The following is a 23,532-nucleotide window of genomic DNA, read 5'->3' on the forward strand; positions in this document are numbered from 1 at the left end:
TCAATTTTTTTCCAAATTATTTTGACATTTTAACCTATTATATCTGTTTGTTTTGATTACGCATTGTTGTTAATATAATTTATTGTATTATCAATGAGTTAATAAACTAACTACCACACCAAGTTTAATCAAATATTTTCTACATAATAAAAGCAAGTTTTAAAGTCGGGAATATGACATATGATTCCTATTCGTTGGATGTGTTTGACCTATTAATTTTTTACCTTTTAAGAATGATCTTTCGTTTTGAATTTCCCATTGCGTTCAATTTATTTTGGATTTTTTTTTCTTACTTTTTAGTTGTACATACATATATGAATATTAAATAAACAAAAACAAATAAAACTTTGTGACTTTATCGAAATTTGTTTTATAATGAAGATATTAAAACATGAACATACATAAGGCCGTTTGAATTGTTTTACATTGTCATTTTGGGGCCTATTATACCTGACTATGTACGAATTCAGCTCATTGTTGAAGGCCGAACGGTGACCTCTAGGTGTTAATGTCTGTGTCGTTTGGTCTCATTGGAATTCATACCACATCTTCTTTTTATATATAAAATTTAGAATGGAAATGGGGAATGTGTCAAAGAGAAAACAACCCGACCATAGCAAAAAAAAAAAAGGATGTTAACTAAATAAAAATAAAAAGATATGTTAACTAGATTAGATAAAAGACGTAAAAAGGGCAATCTGTATAGTAAACAGATTTCTAATATGCATTCATATGAGTGCATCAATTGCTTGAAATTAATTTAAAAACATGTTGTTTTTATTTTTACTTATCAGTAACAAAAAATGACAACGCTAAATATCATGAACATAGTGTACGTCTTTACGATTATAATTAAGAAAAACAATTTGGGTAAATGCATTTATTGTTTTGTAAAAAAAATTATCTTATTTGAGAAAGGATACGCATACGAAATTTTCATGACTTCTGTGATACTGCCTATTACATCTCGTGCTTATTTTATATTGATCTGGTACCGGATTTTGTTAATTAGTTAATATGTCTAAAGAACAACACTTCAAGTACTGGAAATCCGACTTTTACCGAATATAACTTTTTATTTTATTGTTGATGTCAGATAAATTAGCTATAATTTTATAAATATGTTGGAAATAGTATAACATATAATCGAATCCACGGTAAAGTTCATTAGTGTTGTTGTGAAACAACATTAAAACGATTTGTGTTTTATGCATGTTATGTATCTGTATATGTATGTGTTTTATGATCTATTGTTTATTTGTGTTTTCCGATTTTAGCTCACCTGGCCCAAAGGGCCAAGAGAGCTTTTCTTATTACTTGGCGTCCGTCGTCCGTTCTCGTCCGGCGTTAGCTTTTACAAAAATCTTCTCCTCTGAAATCTGGGCCAAATTAAATCAAACTAAACCACAATCATCATTGGTGTATCTAGTTTGAAAAATGTGTCTGATGACCCCGCCAACCAATCAAGATGGCCGCCATGACTAAAATTAGAACATAATGGTAAAATGCAGTTTTTGGCTTATAACTCAAAAACCAAAGCATTAAGAGAAAATCTGATATGTTATATTTTAAAATAATTTTTAAAATTGTTTATCAGGTCAAGACCTATCTGCCCTGAAATTTTCAGATGAATCGGACAACCCGTTGTTGGGTTGCTGTCCCTAAATTGGTAATTTTAAGGACATTTTACTGTTTTTGGTTGTTATCTTGAATATTATTATAGATAGAGATAAAATGCAATCAGCAATAATGTTCAGCAAAGTAAGATTTACAAATAAGTCAACATGACCGAAATGGTCAGTTGACGACTTTAGGCGTTATTGCCCTTTATAGTCCATTTTTAACCATTTTACTTAAATCTTAGTAATCTTTTACAAAAAACTTCTCCTCTGAAACTACAGGGCTAAATTAATCCAAACTTGGCAACAATCATCTTTGGGGTATCTAGTTTAAAAAATGTGTTCGGTGACCCCGCCATCCAACCAAGATGGCCGCTACGGCTAAAAATAGAACATAGGGTAAAATTGTTTATCAAGTCAAGATCTATCTGCCCTGTAATTTTCAGATGAATCGAACAATCCATTGTTGGGTTGCTGCCCCTGAATTAGTAATTTTAAGGAAATTTTGATGTTTTTGGTTATTAACTTGAATATTATTATTGAGATAAACTGTAAACAGCAGTAATGTTCAGCAAAGTAAGATTTACAAATAAGTCAACATGACCGAAATGGTCAATTGACCCCCTAAAGAGTTATTGCCCTTTATAGTCAATTTTTAACAATTTTCATAACATTTGTAAAATTTTACTAACATTTTCCACTGAAACTACTGGGCCAAGTTCATTATGAATAGAGATAATTGTAAATTGCAAGAATGTTCAGTAAAGTAAGATGTAAAAACATCACCATCACCAAAACACAATTTTGTAATGAATCCCTCTGCTTCCTTTCTTAAATACTCACATATACTTAGGTGAGCGACTTAGGCTCTTTAGAGCCTCTAGTTTATTCATATTGTAGTCTATTTATTTTCGACAAATTGAATGTCCTTCTATTATTTTTCAATCCTCTTTTAAAGGGGCGAACATTTTTTTCATCGGTTGGGATCAAAACACGTTCTGCTCGACAGAATATAATTTTATTCAAGTTTGTAAAGAACGATATCTACTTTGTTTGGATGTGTCAAAAGATTATTATATTTTTCCGTTATAATGATGCGCTGAATGTTTATTTCATTAAATCTAGGTCAAGGTTATTTTTAAAGGTACAATTGTACTAAGTTTAAGAAACCGATACCCAACTGCTAAAGGTTTAATATTATTACTTATAAAGATAATGTTATTATTACAACATACACCAGTAAGGTATATGGGGAATTAAGAGACTCTAAAACAATCATAAGATTATTCGTAATTATAATAATAAATGAGGTCCGTCGGATAGAACTTATCAATTTCACATCCACATGATAAAGACTCTGATTAATTTAGGAACATTTGAATACGAGATGATAAATGAGTTTCCCTCTGTTATGTAGGAATTTTATAACATTTCGATTTTCAAATATTACAATACATTTTGCAATTCAGTTAGATAAACAATACTAGTCAACAAAAGAAATGATACACGACGTTGGAATCAAATTAATCAAAATGTATTTTATATAAAACAAAATTGAAAGAAAATCGACACACAATTTTCAAAGTACTAAAACAAAATTCAAATTTGTTTTAAAATATGTAATATGCTACTGTGAATTCATGATTATTCGTTGGATACCAATTTTCGTGTGTTTTGTTGGTAGAGGTGAACCACGAATTCAAATGTTCAATGAATAACATATGTCCATAGGCTCTGTATACAGTGATTGGCAAAACCACGAAAATGCAAGCAGTAATCCACGAAAATTGATACCAACGAAAATAAATGAATCCACAGTAATAAAATTATGTTCATGCTATAAATTACGAGTTGAAATATTGTTTTTTAAGGGTTGTTTCTTTGTAAAAAAAAAAAAATTTTTATATTAAAAAAAAAAATAACTTAAAAATGAGTGTGTCATCATTAGTCGGATTTTCTGTTTTTAAAATTGTCTTTTTTTTTTGTAAATTTTGTCCAAAAATAATAATTTCGCCCAATTGAGTCATGGAAGCCAAAAATGTTTTTTGTAAACAGATTTATAGTTCTGTGGTCATTCAGTATTACCCTGCTCAATATTTGTCGTATGTACTGAAAACGTCATCTTCAATTCGAAAACAATGTCGGGTATCGTGTCTTTTGTTGACTAGTATATACATCAATTACAATTACGTGAATATGATAGGTCGACACTCCTTGACTCATTGTGAAAACAAAAAGATCACCTCGAGGTTACTTTAAATATGTATAAAACAAATTATTAAGCAACAAAAACGAACCCATTTAATCTTTTTTGGAGTTAAATATCTGTTTGTATGTATTGAAATTGGTACCCTTCATCAAGATAACGCAGATCAATTCAATTTGTATACAACTTTAAACTTTTTATTTAATGTTGGGATAATCTTGTTTGAAGATTATACTTCCTTCTATTTCTAATGATTAATTATTTTTTTAGGAATATATTTCTATACCCAACGTGATATATCATAAATGTGTTTGTTTTAATTGAATCTGTACTTTCTGTTGTTGATGTTGAAGAGAAGATGAGAACGCGATTAAGTTTTTTTAATAGCAGCAATGTTAAAGCATAGAGCTTTATATTATATTCAATTAAGATACGTTTTTCTCTTTTAGAAAAAAGACGTTTGATGAATCCCAAATAATCACAAGTCAGCAGCTAAGAATTGAAATTTAAAAGGGAAATGTTGTTTGTATACATTGTATACATACTTGGCACTTTTTCCTGTGGATATGCTGCTGAAAGCATTGACGGAAAAAGATTAGCAGAGGAACTTAAGAAAATAAAAAAAGATATCGGTGTTGATCACATGCAGGTAAAATGCATAAAGATATACATATTGCTCCATTCTGAAATTACTAAACAAATATCTTTGATTCATAGCGACTTGATTGTAATAGATAACAAAACAGAAAACTGTAAAAAGCTTGAACATAAATATTCGAAATTAAGTATATAAATATAATACAAGTTTTGTACAACCTTTTAAGTTTGCAATTTTAACGTAATTGATGTATATTTTAAAACTACTCTTATAACTGCGTGACTGCATGTCGACAAAACATTAACATAAAAATGAAACTTTAAATATGTTGTTAATTCGATGGAAATATATCCAACTGTCATACAGGTCAGCTGCAAAAAGCATATTCTACATAAGAAAATGCCTGTACCAAGTCAGGAATATGACAGTTGTTTTCCATATGTTTGATGTGTATGAGCTTTTGATTTTGCCATTCGAGTAGGCATATTTCATTTTAAATGTTCATCGGAGTTCAGTATTTGTGTGATATTACTTTTTTACTGTTTATATGTATTTCTATTTGACGCATTTCTGATGATTTAATTTTTTCAACCGATTATTATTGTTTGTTTCAATGTTGTAAGTTTCAATGCTGTTGGGGTAGGGTTGGCGCCGTCTTACAAGTTTAGAACCGCCATATTCTGAAGTTGTCTGTCCTATATCAGGAGCCTGTAGTTCAGTAGTCTTTTATTGTTGCTCTGTGACAATAAAATTGAGAATCGAAATGGGGAATGTGTCAAAATGGCAACAATCCGACCATAGAAAAAACAACAGCAGAAGGTCACCAACAGGTCTTCAATGTACTTGCTTCAATATACTTTTATTATTTTATTCATGAATTATTCCGTTAGTTTTCCTGTTTGATGTGTAAAACTTTCATGATTTCAGGACCGTAATAGCTGACTGTGCAGTATGAGCTTTGGTCATTGTTGAAGTCCGTACGGTGACCCTTGGTTGTTAATTTCTGTGTCATTTGATCTCTTTTAGATAATTGTTTCATTACGTCATCGTCATGGAATGACACAATTGACAAGTTTTACATTAGACTAATTATCGCTTTGAAATTCAACCTGATCAGTAATTTCAATATGGCTATATTTAAGTTTTAATGTGGGTCTATTTCAAAAGCCTTACTTTTTTATATCTCTCTTTATATAAGTACATTCTAGGCTTTCACATCGGTTATATTGTCGGTTATATTGTCAAACTATCTTGATTGGGAGCATTTTTGGACTAAAAGCTTGATGAAGACCTCAGTCGCAACCTGTCTCTCTGGTATCTTTAGCCCCTCTTTCATGAACCTGATGTACAGTGGTTGTCGTTTGCATTGTTAATGTATTTAATAAGTGTTTCTCATTTCTTGTTTTTTTTATATAGATTAGACCGTTGGTTTCCCCGTTTGAATTATTGTAATCTCACTATTTTGGAGTCCTTTACAAGCTCCATGTTGACGACCGTACTTTGATCTGTAATTGTTTTCTTTTACAAATTGTGACTTGGATTGGGAGTTGTCTCATTTGGTACTCATAATACAGCTTCTTATATTTACTCAACATCTTGTAGTCTACCAAATACAGATTAGCCATATTCTTTATAAAGGTTTAAATTCGTTTCAAAAAGAAAGAAAATTACAAATCTTATATAAGAAAAAATATAAGATGAATCTTCCGCAAAAATTCTTCCCGGTATAGTTTATCTAGGTACTTTACTTAAAATATAAGGAACCATCATCATATATCGTATGATTTCCCGCGAATTTGATGTATATGACGATAAAAAATCTATATAAGCTTAACAATTAAAACATATTCCGTGTTATATTTGAATGGCTCTTTCTTGTATTCAAAAAACTTTTTAATTTCCAACAAAATAAGTCCTATGAGGAATTAATTAAGAAGATGCTTTAATGGTTCTTATGTAATAGTTTATTTAATGTCAAAATATTAATGGCCTTGTGACATTGTATCCTAGTTTTAATTCAGAAAAATCAATATTTTCTCATTGTTGAGTAAAAATAAGAAGATGTAGTATGAGTACCAATGAGACAATACGGACCTCATAGTCTTTTGCGGGTATCTTCATGTTTGAATGTTCAAATCCTTAAAAACTAAACATAACCGTGCAACACAAATTAGTTATAAAAAGCTGTTTCAGCTTTCTGAAAACTTCTTTGCGGCAATATTGTCTTACTAATCATTTAGACAATCACCACTATAATATAATATATTGCTGTATTATCTAATTATCTAATAGTTGATCACCACAATGTTGGCTTTAAAACGGAAAAATATATACATCTGTTAGGAGTGAATACACAAGCGATAAAACTAGTTTAACCCACGATTTTCTTGAGAAAAGATGAATTAGCAAGACAAGAATTTGACCGCTGTTCTTTCGGTTGGTTGAAAACAAACTGAGCGTTTGATTTTGAAACAACAGAATTAACCTGTTTATGCTTACAAATCAATATACTGAATTTGTTTCGTTATGTCTTATTATTGGTTTAAATATGTTACATGATTTCTGCAGTGATGTTAATAAAATTACTTTCACATATCTTCTTTAAGGAACAATTCAATAAATTTCAATATGACATTAAGTCGGATACAGGGACCCAGTTATTAAACAAGGTAAGACACAATATTAAAAAAAACATAAATGTTAAAAAACTTATGCAGTTGGAAAATAACTTAAGAATCAAATGCCCAGGTTACATATATATCGCTTATAATCGCTAATTTACGAGATTTTCTTTTTATCTTAATAATTTCCTTTCTCAACACAACTATTGCTATAACCAAGGACGCACGTGCCGTTGTCAGTAAAATTCACAACGTCGTCATAGGTACAATAGCGATTGACATATTATCATTGGCCATATCAACTTGATTGCTTTTCTCACTTTCGTCGTAACGGCTCAAACGAGAAAATCAATCTATTTAGAAAATTTTGAAAATTTTGCAAGCAAAAGGGAAACTTTTCCTACATTAAGAATAATTATGGAATTCAAATTCAAATTCAACTTTTGAAATAGAACTGAAACTTCTTCCGTTAGCGTCTATCTGTTGATATGTTTTAAGAAACATGAGTTTAAAACTGTTTATTGGTACCATTTCGTTGAGGAAACCATTTTCAAAAAGAGAATAAAATCTTTAAACAGTTTATTAATTACAGGTTCGTAATTCCAAAACATGTATATACAATCTTTATGTACCGTTTCAAGAACGTGGACAGATTAATCAGACAAATATGGGGGACTTTTGTAACATTTTTCTTAATATTGAAAGGTTTACAACTCTTGTAGAATCAGAGAAAAAAAAAATATTCTCAAACAATACTATAACGGCATGTGCATCATTTCAACCTGTATACATTTTTTGTTTTACATTTCTGTGACTTATATGAAACATTCAAATGTAGACGAGTAATATAATGCAAAGGCATGCCAATGTAGAGGCAACAAATTCAGCCATCAACCAATACGAACACATTGAAAATCAGAAGTTACTGTAATAATATTAATGCTCTACAAAGCTCGCTTGATAAATATTGCTAAAACAATTATAGTTTATTCGAACAATCACCGTTCAACTTCTTTGAGAACACTTTAACCTAAATAGTACAAAAAGGACCTCAATAAACACTTTGAATTGTAATACATATTTAAGTTTAAGTCTGTTTTATACGTTTGCTAACGAAAACACATCTTTCAAATTGTAATTGAATGCTTACTTTTTCTATTTGTTCCATTATTAGATTCAATCCAGTCTTGAAACATCCCTGAATGACTTGAATATGGTACTAGACAATGTTTATTCAGAAATTATATCAGATGATACATCAGATACTCTATCAACAAATCTACAGCGATGCTGTGAACTACAGGAAAGTGACTTAACGTACTTGCCGGAGTTTCAGTCAAAGGTGAGTAAAATTTTAAAATATGTTTCTGCATTGTAGGTTCAAAGGGTGTCTTTATGCGTTTAAACTCATAAAATACATGCAGGATTTACTTTCCATTGTCCAACGAAAATTTGCAAGTTAATAAATGAAAAGTATTATGTGTTATAACATTACTATAAGCAAAGGAAGTAAAGTTTGGTTTAAATATTGATAACGATTTAGTAAATATCCCATTGTAAGTGTTTACAAACAATTATTAAGGTTAACAAATAGATGTAGTATTTATTATTTTATTTTATGTTCTTCACTAAGAATAAAAAAAGTGCTGGCTTTGTATAAATAATAGTAAGTCTTAGTTTTCTCCTACTTATACTTCAGAAACACCTATGTCAAAAAAGACCGACCATTGTGTTTTGCGGGATGTTAACCTACACGTAGCCGGCCCAAATGGCCAATCGTTTATTTTGTTGTGTCACTATATCTTTTCAGGTCGATAGAAGTAAAGCGTGTGTTACCACATCGCTGTTAGCTGGAAACAATATGAAATACCCGACAGACCAAATCAGTGATGTAATGAAAACCAACTATGAAAACAATAAGAACGTGTTATGGCAGCATTACAGCACTACAGAGGGTGTGTCTGTTATTTACCCAGCCACGAAGTGGGAGAACTGTCAGAACTTTGATCCAAGGTTTAAGTAAGGATATAAAAAAACTCATCAGTGACGCCCGAATCAAAAATATTAAAAAGACCAAATAAAGTACGAAGTTAGGCTAAATACAGATAATTTATTCCTGAGTAGAAAAGCTTTATTATCTCAAATATACAAAGTTTTGTTAACAGTTAATTCACAATTATCTGACTACTGCGCTAGTGATAACCTCGGAGAATTAAAACTTCAACAGCAGTGGCATCGACCAGTGGTTGTTAATAAACTCATAATAAATACCAGGATTAAAATTTTATATTCGCGTTTCGTCTACACAAAACTCATTTGTCAATAACAAGGTTTTAAACAAACAATTTAAAATTTGACAAATTCTCCTTCTTTGTAATTGTATATTATATTTTTTTAACTTATCTTGACTGACTCAACTGGTCTCACTCCATCTAGAGATTGCGTCTACAGTCACTTACATTTTTGTGTGTAGTGTGCTTGCACAAATAATATTGTTCTAAATTTAGATATCTAAAATAAAGAAAATACATACTAATGCAAAATAATGTCCATATGAGAAAGAGACCCGGAAATTTCAAGAAATATATTGATTGATGATAAACGGTTGAAACAGCACTCCGATAACTGGGGAAAGATCAAACATATGTTTTATTGACGTATATTTCGGGCATGTTCAATGTTATCTGATATGTTTAAGTTGATTTTCGGGTAATGTATGTCTTGCTTATTTCTGTTCAGTATGAAACCACCGATTATTTTTCTTTTTCCACATTATTTTTAATTCAGATCTTCATACGCCGCTGCAGCTTCGCCAACGGATAAGGATGTCGTGATTGTGATAGATGCAAGTGCGTCTATGAGACAGCCAACTGGAGTGGTAGACAAAACTAAGATTGTCCTTGCCAAAGGAGCAGCAAACAATGTATTGCAAACACTTAAACCAAATGATAGGGTAAGCTCACCTGTTATTTGTTTACAAATGAAAAGGCCGTGTGATAGTTTCCTGATGTTGTTTAGTTTAAACATGATTTATTGTTCAAAATTGACAAATGGAATAGACACAAGTTTTTCAACTTAGTAACGTCTTCTCCAATATATACATTAATGTTCACATGAATGAATTGATGTATCTTTTGGATAAAATAAGAAGATGTGGTATGATAAGACAAATATATAGAAAAGGACCAAATGACAAAGAAATTAACAACTTTAGTCTCTGTTCGTCACGTACAATGAGTTAAACCCTTGCCGCATAGTCATCTCTAAAAGACCCCGAAAATGTCAAATGCGAAACAAAACATATAACGGCCTGCTTGATGTAAGCTATTCAAAATTGACTATTATCTATAGAAAAATTTATCAACTTACAGCATTCGCAGAAGACTTCGAAAAGACGACAGTAACTCCAATGTATTTTTAACAATAATCCTTTGTTTATAATAATTGATTTTGTTTTGTATACATATACAGTCACAATTAAGAGACCACCTATATTTACCAAAAAAACCTGTGCAAAAAAAAACACAAATTTTTTACCCCTCTTTAGTACATTTCATATAATATTGAACCTGTATTGATAGACCACCTGTCTTAAGAGACTACTTTTAAAGTGGTCTCTTAAAACAGGTTTGCCTGTAATTGGATTTTACTTTTTTGTAATAGGTAGGGATTGTTCGATTCGATAAAAATTTGTTTTTACTTTTTTTAATAGGTAGGGATTGTTCGATTTGATAACAATGCATATACTCCAACAGGAGGAACATATAGTTCATGTTATGAAAACCAACTTGCATTTGCAACAAAAGAAAATACGGACAAACTAAAGGGATACATATTTTCTATAGAGCCATCTGGGAATTCTGAGCATAACTTTGAAAATGCGTTATTAGCTGCATTCAAATATTATAATTCCTCTCATGAAGATGTTCAGCTTGCAAATAGAGGTATATTGTGTGTGTTATATAGATATAGGAAGATGTGGCATGAGTGCCAATGAGAATACTTTCAATTCAAGTTGCAATTTATAAAAGTAAACCATTATAGTGTATCTTGTATGTTTTGCTTCTAATTCAAGTAAACTATATTCATATCTACCAGAATTAAAATGCGGCGTCAGTAGTGTTTTTCGTCTACAAAATACTCATCATTGACGGTGGAATTAAAAAACTAAAATAAGCAAAATATTGTACATAGTCAATGTGCATTGCGGACCCAAAAATTCCTAATGATGTTGCCAAAAAGAGCTAAGGTAATCGAATGCTGTATTTTAAAAATTTAAACACTTAAGAAAACTGTTTATTCAAAATTATGACTATATCTAAGATAATATATGCCAACACTGAATAGCATACCACTGTGCTGGTAATATCCACAGAGAGTCAACCCAGTGGTTAAAATTGTTTGAAAAAATGTGTTTTCTTTCTAAAGTTTGCTAGGTCAACTCTTCAAAACGTAAGTGCGTGTCTCGTTTGATTTTTGAAAATATCAAATACACCGAAATAAGAGAAAAACCTTGATTTAATTGTGAGTATCAGTTATAGCTTTATTTGTTGTCGCTTCAAATTAATGTGATGGTTCGTTCTGGTGGCTCCCTTTTGTTTTATTAATTTTTAATATTAACAGTTGTTTTCTATTAATAACTGGAAAAACGGTGAACGAGACTAATACTTAAATTGCAGACCGAATGCATACTTAATCAAATGATGTTGAATTATTGACTTAAAAACGAAACCAATTTGTTTGGATTCTTGTCTTAAAAGTAAATTCACACAAATACTGAACTCCGAGAAAAAATCAAATTTGAAAGTCCCTTTAACCTGTTCTCCACAGAAATTTTTGAATTATTGTTTAGTCCCTTTCATAATGTAGTATCTTATTTCAAGCCCTTGAACGCAATAACCCTATAAGATCTTAAACATATCTAAACAAATGTTGAACTCTTTGATCTGACTTTCAACCAAACTATAGATTTCAGAAGTTGAGGTATGAATGCCAAGGAGACAAGTCTCTCATCCAAGTCACAATTGCATGAACTTACGAAGAACTAACAGGAAACTGGCTCGGACGTCGCCCAGTATAAAAAGGTCCGAAACAGACGTCACCATGGACACGGTGTCGTCTGATACGGCAGGTGTCCCCTCGTCACCAGACATGACAAATAACCCAAACACGACTCATTCAGATCATCGTCCTAGTGACAACAGCAATATTACACATATACAGCCTTGTTCAGTTCTCCTTAAAGACATTTTGGTTTTTGATGACACAGTACAACACTGTCGCATTTCAAAATGTGAGACCAAAGGCTGCAAAACTTGTGCTATTTTAATTACAGATGCTGAATTCACTAGCAATTTGACCAAGAAGTCATATTTTACCAGAAGTTACGATGATCTGAATTGTAAATCGATAAATGTCGTCTACGGATTAGAGTGCAACCTTTGCGGCTTGGTATACGTCGGTGAAACGAAAGGAAGGCTAAACAAACGTATGTGCGGTCATAGATCAGACATTAACCTCAATGCTAACGACATTCTATACCAGCATTTCAATCAGCCCGATCATTCCATCGTTTCTATGACAGTTCGAATTATTGAAAAAATATACCATCGCTCGAACAATCCTAATCTTTCAACGACTCTCCGTAGACAAAAAGAAGACTACTGGATTAGACAATTGGGAACTGCAACACCGTATGGCTGCAATGACAAAATTGATGGTATAGGTATTCTATCTAGTCCTTCGTGTAACTCGGTGAATGTGATGAATATTTTCAACTCGACTCCTCGACGTAGACGTAGTCATGGCCATCGTCATTATACATCACCCTCTCTGCATGATGTCTCTATTAATGACTTGCTGCCATGCATACAAAAACCGTTAGGTATTCATCACATTCGCACGAAACTTTATTCATTACCCCTTTCAAAACTTCATTCTCTGTTCAATTTATGTTTGGAATCCACTGTAACAAACCCTCATTCAAACCAATACAAACTACAAGCTATAATTTTGGATATTGCTAGTCACAGACTTTTCAAGCCAGTTCGCATTGGAAAAGATGAAAAAGAGAAAAGATCTTTTCTAAATCTTTCCTTTGCCAACAAAGGTCTCGATGGCGTCAACCTAGGCAATATCCTTCATCATAAATTAGTTCAATCGAAAATACCTCCTTATTTCAAAGACCAGTCTGTACCAATAATTTCTTATACCTATACCAAACCTATTGCAACTAAAATTTTCAATTACAAACGCGTTTTGCAGGATCTCGATATTGACGACTTCAAGTCTAAACCTCCTGATTGCACTTGTGCTAGTTCCCAATTCACATATAATCCTGCTGGCCACGTTATTACCGGTGACCTTAACATTGTTAATAACACTTCTCTACGAAACGTGTTATCAAAAGGTCCGATATATCGTGAGCCTAAATCCATCAATTGGAAACACAACTTTAAAATTTTGATGGATTCAGTCGAGGATTATGCCAGGCAATGGGCTAAGCGCGAGAATGAAGACGTAGACACTCTATCCGAATGGATTAAGGCAGTGAGGTCGTTAATACAGATCAGAATTAAGAAACTGAATGGGTCCATCAATGCCCAGGCTACGTCAATCTTCAAAGATCCAAATGTTGCTAAACACCTATCTGACCTCCATGATGAATATGTTGTTGTCCCCGCAGACAAAGCCCCAAATAACATCGTTTTTATCTGTAAAAGTCATTACATTAATTGCTTGATAAACGAATTAGGTATTGACAATTCACTTGGAAACCCAACATATACCCTCACGACACTTACCAAAGAGGAAATCCTGGATAATCATAGGTCTGTTCTTTGTTCCTTTGATATTTCAACCACAGATGAAGAACTGGATCTTCCATCACTGTATTGGATACCTAAACTACATAAGTGTCCTTACAAACAACGGTATATTGCTGGGTTTTCCAAGTGCTCCACGAAACCCCTTTCTAAATTATTAACATCCATTTTATCAGCAATCAAAGACGGGCTTCAAAGTTATTGTGAAACTGCCTATTCTAGAGGTGGCGTGAATCAGATGTGGATACTTAAAAATTCCAAAGATCTTTTAGAGTACATACAATCTAACTCTCTTTCATCTTGTAACAGTATTAAAACATTTGACTTTTCTACTCTTTACACAAGTATTCCACATTCCAAACTAAAAGACAAATTAAAAGAGTTGGTATTACTTTGCTTCATAAAAAAGAATGGCCAACGTAGATACAAGTATCTTGTCTTAGGGAGGGATAAATCATACTTTGTAAAGAATCATTCTGATTCAAACAAAAAATTCTCTGAAACCGATATTATCAAGATGCTTGATTTCTTGATTGACAACATATTTGTTACGTTCGGAGGACGTGTTTTTCAACAGACTGTCGGTACCCCAATGGGAAAAAACTGTGCCCCTCTACTTGCTGACTTGTTTCTTTATTATTATGAGGCTGACATCATGCAGGAACTTCTTAGGAAGAAAGATAAGAAGTTAGCAATATCCTTTAACTCTACTTTCCGCTATATAGATGACGTTCTTTCACTAAACAATTCAAAATTTGGTGACTATGTGGATCGCATCTATCCCATCGAATTGGAGATAAAGGATACTACAGATACAGTTAAGTCGGCTTCATATCTTGACTTACATCTAGAAATTGACAATGAGGGTCGGTTGAAGACAAAACTTTACGACAAAAGAGATGATTTCAGCTTTCCAATTGTGAACTTTTCATTTCTAAGTAGCAACATTCCAGCAGCACCTGCATACGGGGTATATATCTCCCAATTGATACGATATTCCCGTGCTTGCATTTCCTATCATGATTTTCTTGATAGAGGGTTACTGCTCATAAGGAAGCTATTAAACCAAGAGTTCCAAATAGTGAAGTTGAAATCATCCCTTCGTAAATTTTACGGACGCCATCACGAGTTGGTTGACCGTTATGGAATAACCGTTTCACAAATGATATCGGATATGTTCCTTACGTCGTAACTACAATCCCCTTCCCTTTCATGAATTTGACCTACCGAATTAGACTATTTACCGGATTTGTAATCACATAAGCAACACGACGGGTGCCGCATGTGGAGAAGGATCTGCTTACCCTTCCGGAGCACATGAGATCACCCCTAGTTTTTGGTGGGGTTCGTGTTGTTTATTCTTTAGTTTTCTATGTTGTGTCATGTGTACTATTGTTTTTCTGTTTGTCTTTTTCATTTTCAGCCATGGCGTTGTCAGTTTGTTTTAGATTTACGAGTTTGACTGTCCCTTTGGTGTCTTTCGTCCCTCTTTTTGTAAAAGTTAACCATTATAGGTCAAAGAACGGAGCTGTTGATTACACCGAACAGCAAGCTATGCATAGCTAATTGTGGAAACATACAACTAAACGACTCTATTATATTGCTGTTAACTTGAATTCTAAAATATAAAAAAAAAGGAATGAATATCTGCAAAGATAGCCACAAAAGAGGATCATGCAGTTAAACATATCACCCTTGATTAATTTACTGTTTTTCAGAACAAATAATTCTATTCATCACTGATGGGATCTCTTCGTCTGGGAATAACCCGGTCCAAGTTATCAGCAGTGAGAATTCAAAATATGGAAATAAAATTGCAATTTTTACTTATCTCCTAGGACAAGGTAACAGTTTTTTTTCTGTGTTATATAATTATTTTCAAACTATACTTCATTGGATACCAGGATTAAAAACAAATATTTCCGCCAGAAGCACGTTTCGTCTACACAAGTCTCATCAGTGACGCTGGAATAAAAAAAAAGAAAAAAAAGAGCCAAATAAAGTACGAAGTTGAATAGCATCGAGGACATTCCAAATATTTTGTCATATACAATTTAGGTCATTTATTCCTTGGTAGAAAAGCTGTCTATTTCAAAATTATAAGTTCGGTAAACAGTTAATTTAAAATTATGACTATTTTAATGATAACTGATGTCCCAACAGAAGTGCTGAATACTAGGCATGAAACAAATATATTTATCACATTCATGTATCCAACAAACTAAAAATAATATACGAATGTGTGAATCATCGTTCTTATCAATGTAATGTTTGTATTCCCTTCACGGTGATTAAGGTGGTATGGGAGTCTAAAATAAAAATGATAGAATATGTTCATACTTCGCCAAAACATAGTGTCTATTGATACATGTTGAAAAATATAATAAAAATGATAGGTCACCCCGCATTTTCTCAAGCTACAGGACGGGACAAAATGACACATTTTGTATGGATTATACAGGAAAAAACTCAATTTTGTGATTAGAAACTAAACAAAACTATAGAATTGTTAAATACGTCAGGAAAAGATAGCTTTCAGACAGTGCTTTGAGAATATTAAAAGAAAAGATAGGGTCACCGTATGTTTTTTCTGGCTCAAATACAAAATAGAAAAATTCCATGTAGTATCCTTCAGAAAATGCACTGTTATAGAGTTACCTCCCCTTAAATTGCCAATTTAAAAAAAATTAAAACAACCTGAAATAATTAATATTTGCCAAAAAAATAATGTTTATAAGTTATATTTTCATAAATTAGTTCTTATAAATGAAAATTCAAATTAAATATCTGCATTCCTGCATCAGATTTTGCTAACTTGATGGAAACTCTGGACCTTTGGTTCTCTGTTTTTTACAATCCAAGATTGAGAAAGACACCCACACTACCTTAAAACCAATATATTACCAATCTCTATCTCAATTTCATTTTGTTATACAAGACTTGTAATTAATCTTTTGACCTCTCTTAAATCATATCTTTTTAGAGGAAAATGCAAAGACAATGTTAAAAGGTATGGCGAATCAGACTCTACACAATGCTTCCTATGGACCGAAAGCAGTAAGTATACGTATATGGAGAGTTGTCTCGTTGACACTAATACCACATCTTACTATATCTATATATGTTTGAAAAGGCAAACCTTTCTGAACAGTGCTTACACTGTCAATAATCTATTTATTTTCAACAAATTTTCAATTAAAGAAAGTTATCTGTATTGTAGGTTAATTGCTCACAATTCTATGTGGTGTTTATTATTTTTAAATTAAGTGGCTTTGAAAAAAAATATTTGAAAGGCAACACATTTCAAGTTTTTTAAAAAGAATTATTTGAAAGTTCATTTAAGGCAGAAATAAACTTTCATTAGTTAAGTGATTGCAGAACCTGCTGAATTGGCTTGTATGTATGAAGGTTATTCGATAACGTCAGGAACAATAACTCGTAGCGTAACGTCATTCGGTATCGTGTTGCCTTAAATATGTAACAGTAAGTTCGTTTTACACGTATCTTTACATATAGGAGTATTACGAAGATAACATCAAACGTTGTAATAACCTTTATTTCTTTACCTTTTCTTTATATTTTCAGATTGGACGCTTCGAGTATTTTGACCAAGGTAACCAGACATTTTTTCCAATAAAATTGGCTACATTTTATGTGCATCTACCAACAGGAGGCCAAGCAGACCAATCAACATACACTGTGCCGTATGTAGATCCTTTCTCGGGAGTAGGTACGTATACCGGCATGATAATTGACACCTTAAAAAATGACGCTACAAAAGTTATGACTGAAAAACGTATAATAAACTCATCATAGATACCAGGACTAAATTTTGTATATACGCAAGACGCGCGTGTCGTCTACAATAGACTCATCAGTGACGCTCGAATCCAAAAAGTTAAAAAGGACAAATAAAGTACGAACTTGCAGACCATTGAGGACCAAAATTCCTAAAAGTTTTGCCAAATACAGCTAAGGTAATATATGCCTGTGGTAGAAACGCCTTAGTATTTCAAAGAATTCAAAGTATTGTATACAGATAATTTTTAAATATAACCATATCAATGACAATTCGTGTCAGCACAAAAAGAGATGACTACTGGGCTTGTGATACCATCGGGGAAATAAATCTCCACCAACAGTGGCATCGACCAAATGGTTGTAAATAAACTCATTACAGATATCTGGACTATTTTTTTGCATTTACGCCAGAGAACTTGCAATACACAAATAGTAATGTTTAGCACTGAATATTCCCTTGTTTTATGAGTTCTGGTCGGAAGGAAAACGGTATAAATATTACATTCTCAAGATTTCATATTTTTAAAAATTCCAATGTGTGTTACATGTAATAGCCTATGATAGATTAAAAAAAATAAAAATTATACATAGAGGTATGAAAAGTCACCTTTTTGGTTAGTTGACTATAATGATGTATCAATTTCATAATTTAACAGCATTATTTATATTTGTGTACAGTTCAGCTTTTTCATGGTCATTAAAATATTAAAATAGTAGAGTCAGATTCGTATAAAACCACAAATGTGCATTTTTAGAAACGAATTTATGAGATGTTATATAAATTCATGAATTTCGAACAGTGGTATACTATTGTTGCCTTTATTTATATTAATGATAATGATTTCGACATTCTAATTTGTCAAGATGTGTTCATTTATGATAATATTTTAGACTGGAACCTGTATGTAGGAAGGGATTTTTGTGTCTTCTACTTAGAGGAGAGTCGAAAATAAACTGACAATGTCATGGCTAAAAATGAATTAATCAAAACACAACACAACATAGAAAACTAAACTTTGAAAATCACAACTTAGAAAAATACAATCTGATAAACAATGGGGTTGATCTAAAATATTAACTAAAATTTACTTTTAAACTTAAATTATGTCCCCTAGTGTAATCTTTGTGACCGTATGAATACAACGTAGCACAATGTATTTGATTTGATTACCTTTATATTTTTTTAGGTTTAATTACATCATTATGTCGACGTGTGCAAGTATCGAGTGGATTGCATGGAGTAATGTGCACCGATGTGAAAATAAGCAAACTTTTGACTGAAATTGAGTACTTCTCTGAGGACGAATTCACCTATGCGTTTATGATAGACGGTACCGGGAGAACACTTATGCATCCTTTGTTACCAAATGCAGCATTTGTTAAGTCTACGGAAGATCCTGTTCTTGTCGATATTGGTGTGTTCGAACGAGGAGACGCTGCCAAATCAGTTATTGAGTCAATGAAAAGGTAATCTGATGTTAAGTTATTTTTTTGTTGCATGGTACAAGTTGAATAAGTCTTTATTCTTTGGTTTTCATACGTAGAAAGGAATAAAGAAAAAATGCATTCGGATATTTAGCATCGAACAGTATAGTCAAGTAAAATATGTCTACAACTTTATAATACCACCTTGTTTTAATGTTATTTTAAATCAATCATAAGTAATAAAAAAACCTGAAATGGTTGAAAAAGAAGGAGACCAAGAGTCAAATAGTACACAAACACACACTTGAGACTAGGAAATACAATACCAAGCAAATACGGGGCTGATATCAGATACTCTGGAAAAGTTAACAGATTCTGATCCACATGTTAGTACACATCTGGTAATAAGTCTTACTCAGTAGGTCATTTTCATGAAAAAGGAAATAGATTGTTGTAACGAAACTTGAAACATCTACAGTTTTATCATCTGTGAATGTGATGTTACATAAAGATCAACCAACTCTTGACGGGGTCCATAAAATTACGAATGGATGTTTATATCCATCTCAAGTCCAACAAGCAAATTTCAAAGACACTGGTGTATTATGTTTGTAATATTGGTCTATTAAATCATATATTCGATGATTTCCGTGGTTAATGATTGATCGAGCGATAAGACTCATCGGAGATACCAAGTCTATGTTTAAGTTCGTCGGTTGCTCAAAACGGAAGTTGTAGTATAATGGAATCCAATGATTTTGCACCCATCACAATTATTGAATTTCAAATGTATCGATAGTTATCAAAGGTACCAGGATTATATTTTAGTACGCTAGACGCGCGTTTCGTTTACATAAGACTCATCAGTGACGCTCATATCAAAATATTTATAAAGCCAAACAAGTGCAAAGTTGACGAGCATTGAGGATTCAAAATTTCCAAAAAGTTGTGCCCAATACGGCTAAGGAAATCTATGCCTGGGTTAAGAAAATCCTTAGTTTTTCGAAAAATTATAAATTTGGAAACAGGAAATTTATAAAAATTACCACATTATTGATATTTATGTCAACACCGTAGTGTTGACATCTGGGCACATTACGTTTAAAAATGTAATGTTATTAAAAAAGATTGTTTATACCAGTTTTCTTTATTTTAGTGGAGGCACTGGTTCGAAATCATTTACGAAGTTCTTTACCAAACCACGTGGTAAACTGGTTAATGATGGTAGTAGTGATACCAGTCGTCAAGCACATTTCTTTTGGGGTTCGGTACGGGTTTATATACATTTAAGAATAACAAGTCATTCCCCAGCGTATTAAATTAAGAAACACCCATCTCAGTTGTACCATTTACTGAATTAATCTGCATAATTTTTAGTCATAAATCATCATTATACTTAACCCTGTTTCTTTTTATTAACTTTCACAGTACAAATGGAACTGCACACTATAACCATTCCGAAAACAGATGCCAATTATTAGAAAACTGAAAAATAAATTCAAACGTTGAAGAGCTTTACAACAAGTTGAAAACAAAGTGTACAATCAAACTTATACACAATAAAGCAGCAAACAACAAAATGCCATGAAGAGGTCAATATATTAAAGGTCATGATGATATTAACAAAGTGAAATCTTACAATTTTAAAGACATTTTAGGTCGATATCTAGTTTGTTATGACCCGGTTTGAATCAAGAGCAACTGAAAATTTGAAATATTAGTAAATGAGTCTTCAGAGTTGTGATTAACTAGTTAGACCAGTGTTAGTCAACATATGAATAATGCATAATCTAAAAAGGTATCATAAAAATCAAAGGTAAATTCAAAAAAGTAAATTCCATGACAAATTACAAAATAAAATGTTATCAACCAACGGAACCAGTGGAAACAAAAGTCATATTTCTGTTTTGGTACGGACATCCTCCGACGAATATGATGAGATGAAATTGAGAATAGAAATTGGGAATATGTCAAAACGCCAACAACCCGACCATAGAGCAGACAACAGCTTTTTTTGGCTACCAATGAGTCTTCAATGTAGCGAGAAACTCCCGCACCCGGAGTCTCCTTTCAGCTGTACCCTTAACAAATAAGTATACTAATTCAGTGATATTGGATTTCATAATAAATTCAGAATTATACACAAGAAACAAAAATTAAAAATCATGCAAGACTAACAAAGGCCAGACGCTCCTGACTTGGGACAGATGCAAAGTTGCGGTGGGGTTAAACATGTTTTTTTATATCAACCCTCCCCTATACCTCTAGCAAATGTTAAATCTAGATAACCTGGTTTTATAACTAGTTCAATTTCTAAGGCAGTTTTTAAAAAAGAACTGATATATTTACGAACATTAGATTCATGGATGACAAATCTACGAAAAGAAAATAATAATATCTTATAAAGAAGAGACAAAGTTTTTAAATTCAAAAAGATTGTATAAAGGGCCTCAACAGGTGATATTTATTTATTGAGCGAAATAAGTTGCACATACTCTATAGAATATATACTAAAATTTTTGCCAATTATCTGCCCTGGTAAGGCACTAATTGAACAATATTATGAACTTTCGTCATCTTTACTCATGTTCCTATTAATTGCAAAAAAAATGTGAAGCCTTCAGTTAAGAAAAAAACACAAAAAATGATTTTCCTAGATTCGTAAGAGGACAAATACTTAATCATGTATTAAATTCAATTCATCATTTACGTTAATCCAATTGTAATTTTATGCCATAACCTTATCGTGTGTATTTAACTATAATATGATTTAGTAACCAAAGATACGTCATCATTCCATGACAAACGTATAATCAAACGGACACTAATATACATTTTTTGTGAATTGTAGATACCGAGGAGTAACTTTTCTGTGTGCGTTGTTTTTGTAAACGAATCGTACGCAGAAATTTCTGAATCCAAATTTCCGAGTGACACAGATATAGACATGGTTTTTATGTACCATAATCGGAGTTTGCTTACTGATAACTTTCCTGATTGTAAATTCTACAAGAGGCGTGTAACATTAGGTAGGTAGATTTAAAAATAGAACCGGAAAGTCTAGTTACAAAGGCAATTTAAGGATAAGGCGGGCGAAAACAAAGGTTACAAGATGTAGATCGAAAAGTAAAATCACAAAAAAAACTGAACTCCGAGGGAAATTTAAAAAGGAAATTCCCTAACCATATAAAAACTACCATATAACTGACTTCATACATTTCCGTATGTAGAAAATGGTAAATTATATACTGACAACGATGTGTGAAAGAAAACACCAAACATATCACTATTCAAAATGACATAAACATGTAAAAAAAATAATAGAACACACAGTTCTACATTTCATACATCAGATATTATTTCGGCGAATTATAAATTATTCTAGAAAACCTATCATCAGATGTTTTAATGAATATCTAGTAACCAAATCTCAAATGAAAAAAAATGTGAACCATTTAAAAAAAAATTCAAACAGATATAATCAGAAGAGTCCGATAAGAATTATCAGTAGATAGATAAAAGTCAGTGATTCGGTACTGACATAATTTAAAACATATATTTATTATGATTTTTCGGTGATAAAGGATGAAAATCAATTTTCATCAAAATTTATCAAAATAATCCAAATCGTTTTTATTACAAATTTAGAAACTTATTAATACATCATGTATCCTACTCCCTCAACTAAAGTGTTGACTTTAAAACCAAATGCTAGGTTCTTTTTTTTTGTCATAAAATTCCTAACGTTGAATCATATTTACGCTTTCAAATGTTAAGATTTGGGTATTCCTAATGAAGGAAAATCGCTTTGGTAGAAGAGATTTATAAAGTACCAATTTCACTTAGTTATTTGTTTATTCTCAGGATTGCAACTATCAATCAAGAAACAGAATGATACATGTACAAAACCTATGTAGATATTTGTGAAGTCCTACAAATCTTTACATGATATTGCATAGTGTATGGCATTCAGTTTTAGTGAATTATCATATTTCAATATTATTTCTCCTTTTTCCTCTGATGTTTTTTTCCATAATGTTTTGATTATATTAAGGTGGTATGGGTGTCTTCCTCCATCTGATATTGTAAAAAATAGAGAACCAAAGGTCCAGATTTTCTATCAAGTTAGCAAAATTTGTTGCAGGAATGCAGATATTGCGTGTCAATTTTCATTTTAAAGAACCAATTTATAAGAATAAAACTTATAAATATAAATAGTTTTGCAAAGATTGATTATATTTGGCTGTTTTTTGGGGGTTTTTTTTAAGTGGCATTTTAAGGGGAGGTAACTCTAAAATAGTGCATTTTCTGAAGGATTCTACATTGAATTTTCCTATTTTGTATTTTAGCCGGATAAAACGTACGGTGACCCTACCTTTTCTTTTGATATTCTCAAAGCATTGCCTAAAAGGCCAAGTGAGCTTTTCCCATCACTTTG

The 23,532-nt window shown here is 32.0% G+C and overlaps 1 protein-coding gene across 1 annotated transcript in view; it reads left to right on the forward strand.

Moving 5' to 3' along the window:
- Positions 1-23,532, forward strand: part of LOC134727765 (VWFA and cache domain-containing protein 1-like) — a 46,888-nt gene that overhangs the window by 794 nt on the left and 22,562 nt on the right. The window contains exons 2-13 of the mRNA XM_063592151.1: positions 4,275-4,474; positions 7,030-7,092; positions 8,219-8,386; positions 8,855-9,063; positions 9,832-9,997; positions 10,757-10,988; positions 15,587-15,712; positions 16,852-16,925; positions 17,454-17,598; positions 18,857-19,136; positions 20,251-20,362; positions 21,946-22,123. Of these exons, the coding sequence (XP_063448221.1) occupies positions 4,343-4,474; positions 7,030-7,092; positions 8,219-8,386; positions 8,855-9,063; positions 9,832-9,997; positions 10,757-10,988; positions 15,587-15,712; positions 16,852-16,925; positions 17,454-17,598; positions 18,857-19,136; positions 20,251-20,362; positions 21,946-22,123 (1,885 nt within the window). The 5' untranslated portion in view covers positions 4,275-4,342. The remainder of the gene's footprint in view (positions 1-4,274; positions 4,475-7,029; positions 7,093-8,218; positions 8,387-8,854; positions 9,064-9,831; positions 9,998-10,756; positions 10,989-15,586; positions 15,713-16,851; positions 16,926-17,453; positions 17,599-18,856; positions 19,137-20,250; positions 20,363-21,945; positions 22,124-23,532) is intronic.

Source organism: Mytilus trossulus, chromosome 8, assembly GCF_036588685.1.
Source record: "Mytilus trossulus isolate FHL-02 chromosome 8, PNRI_Mtr1.1.1.hap1, whole genome shotgun sequence".
Classification (NCBI taxonomy): Eukaryota; Metazoa; Mollusca; class Bivalvia; order Mytilida; family Mytilidae; genus Mytilus; species Mytilus trossulus.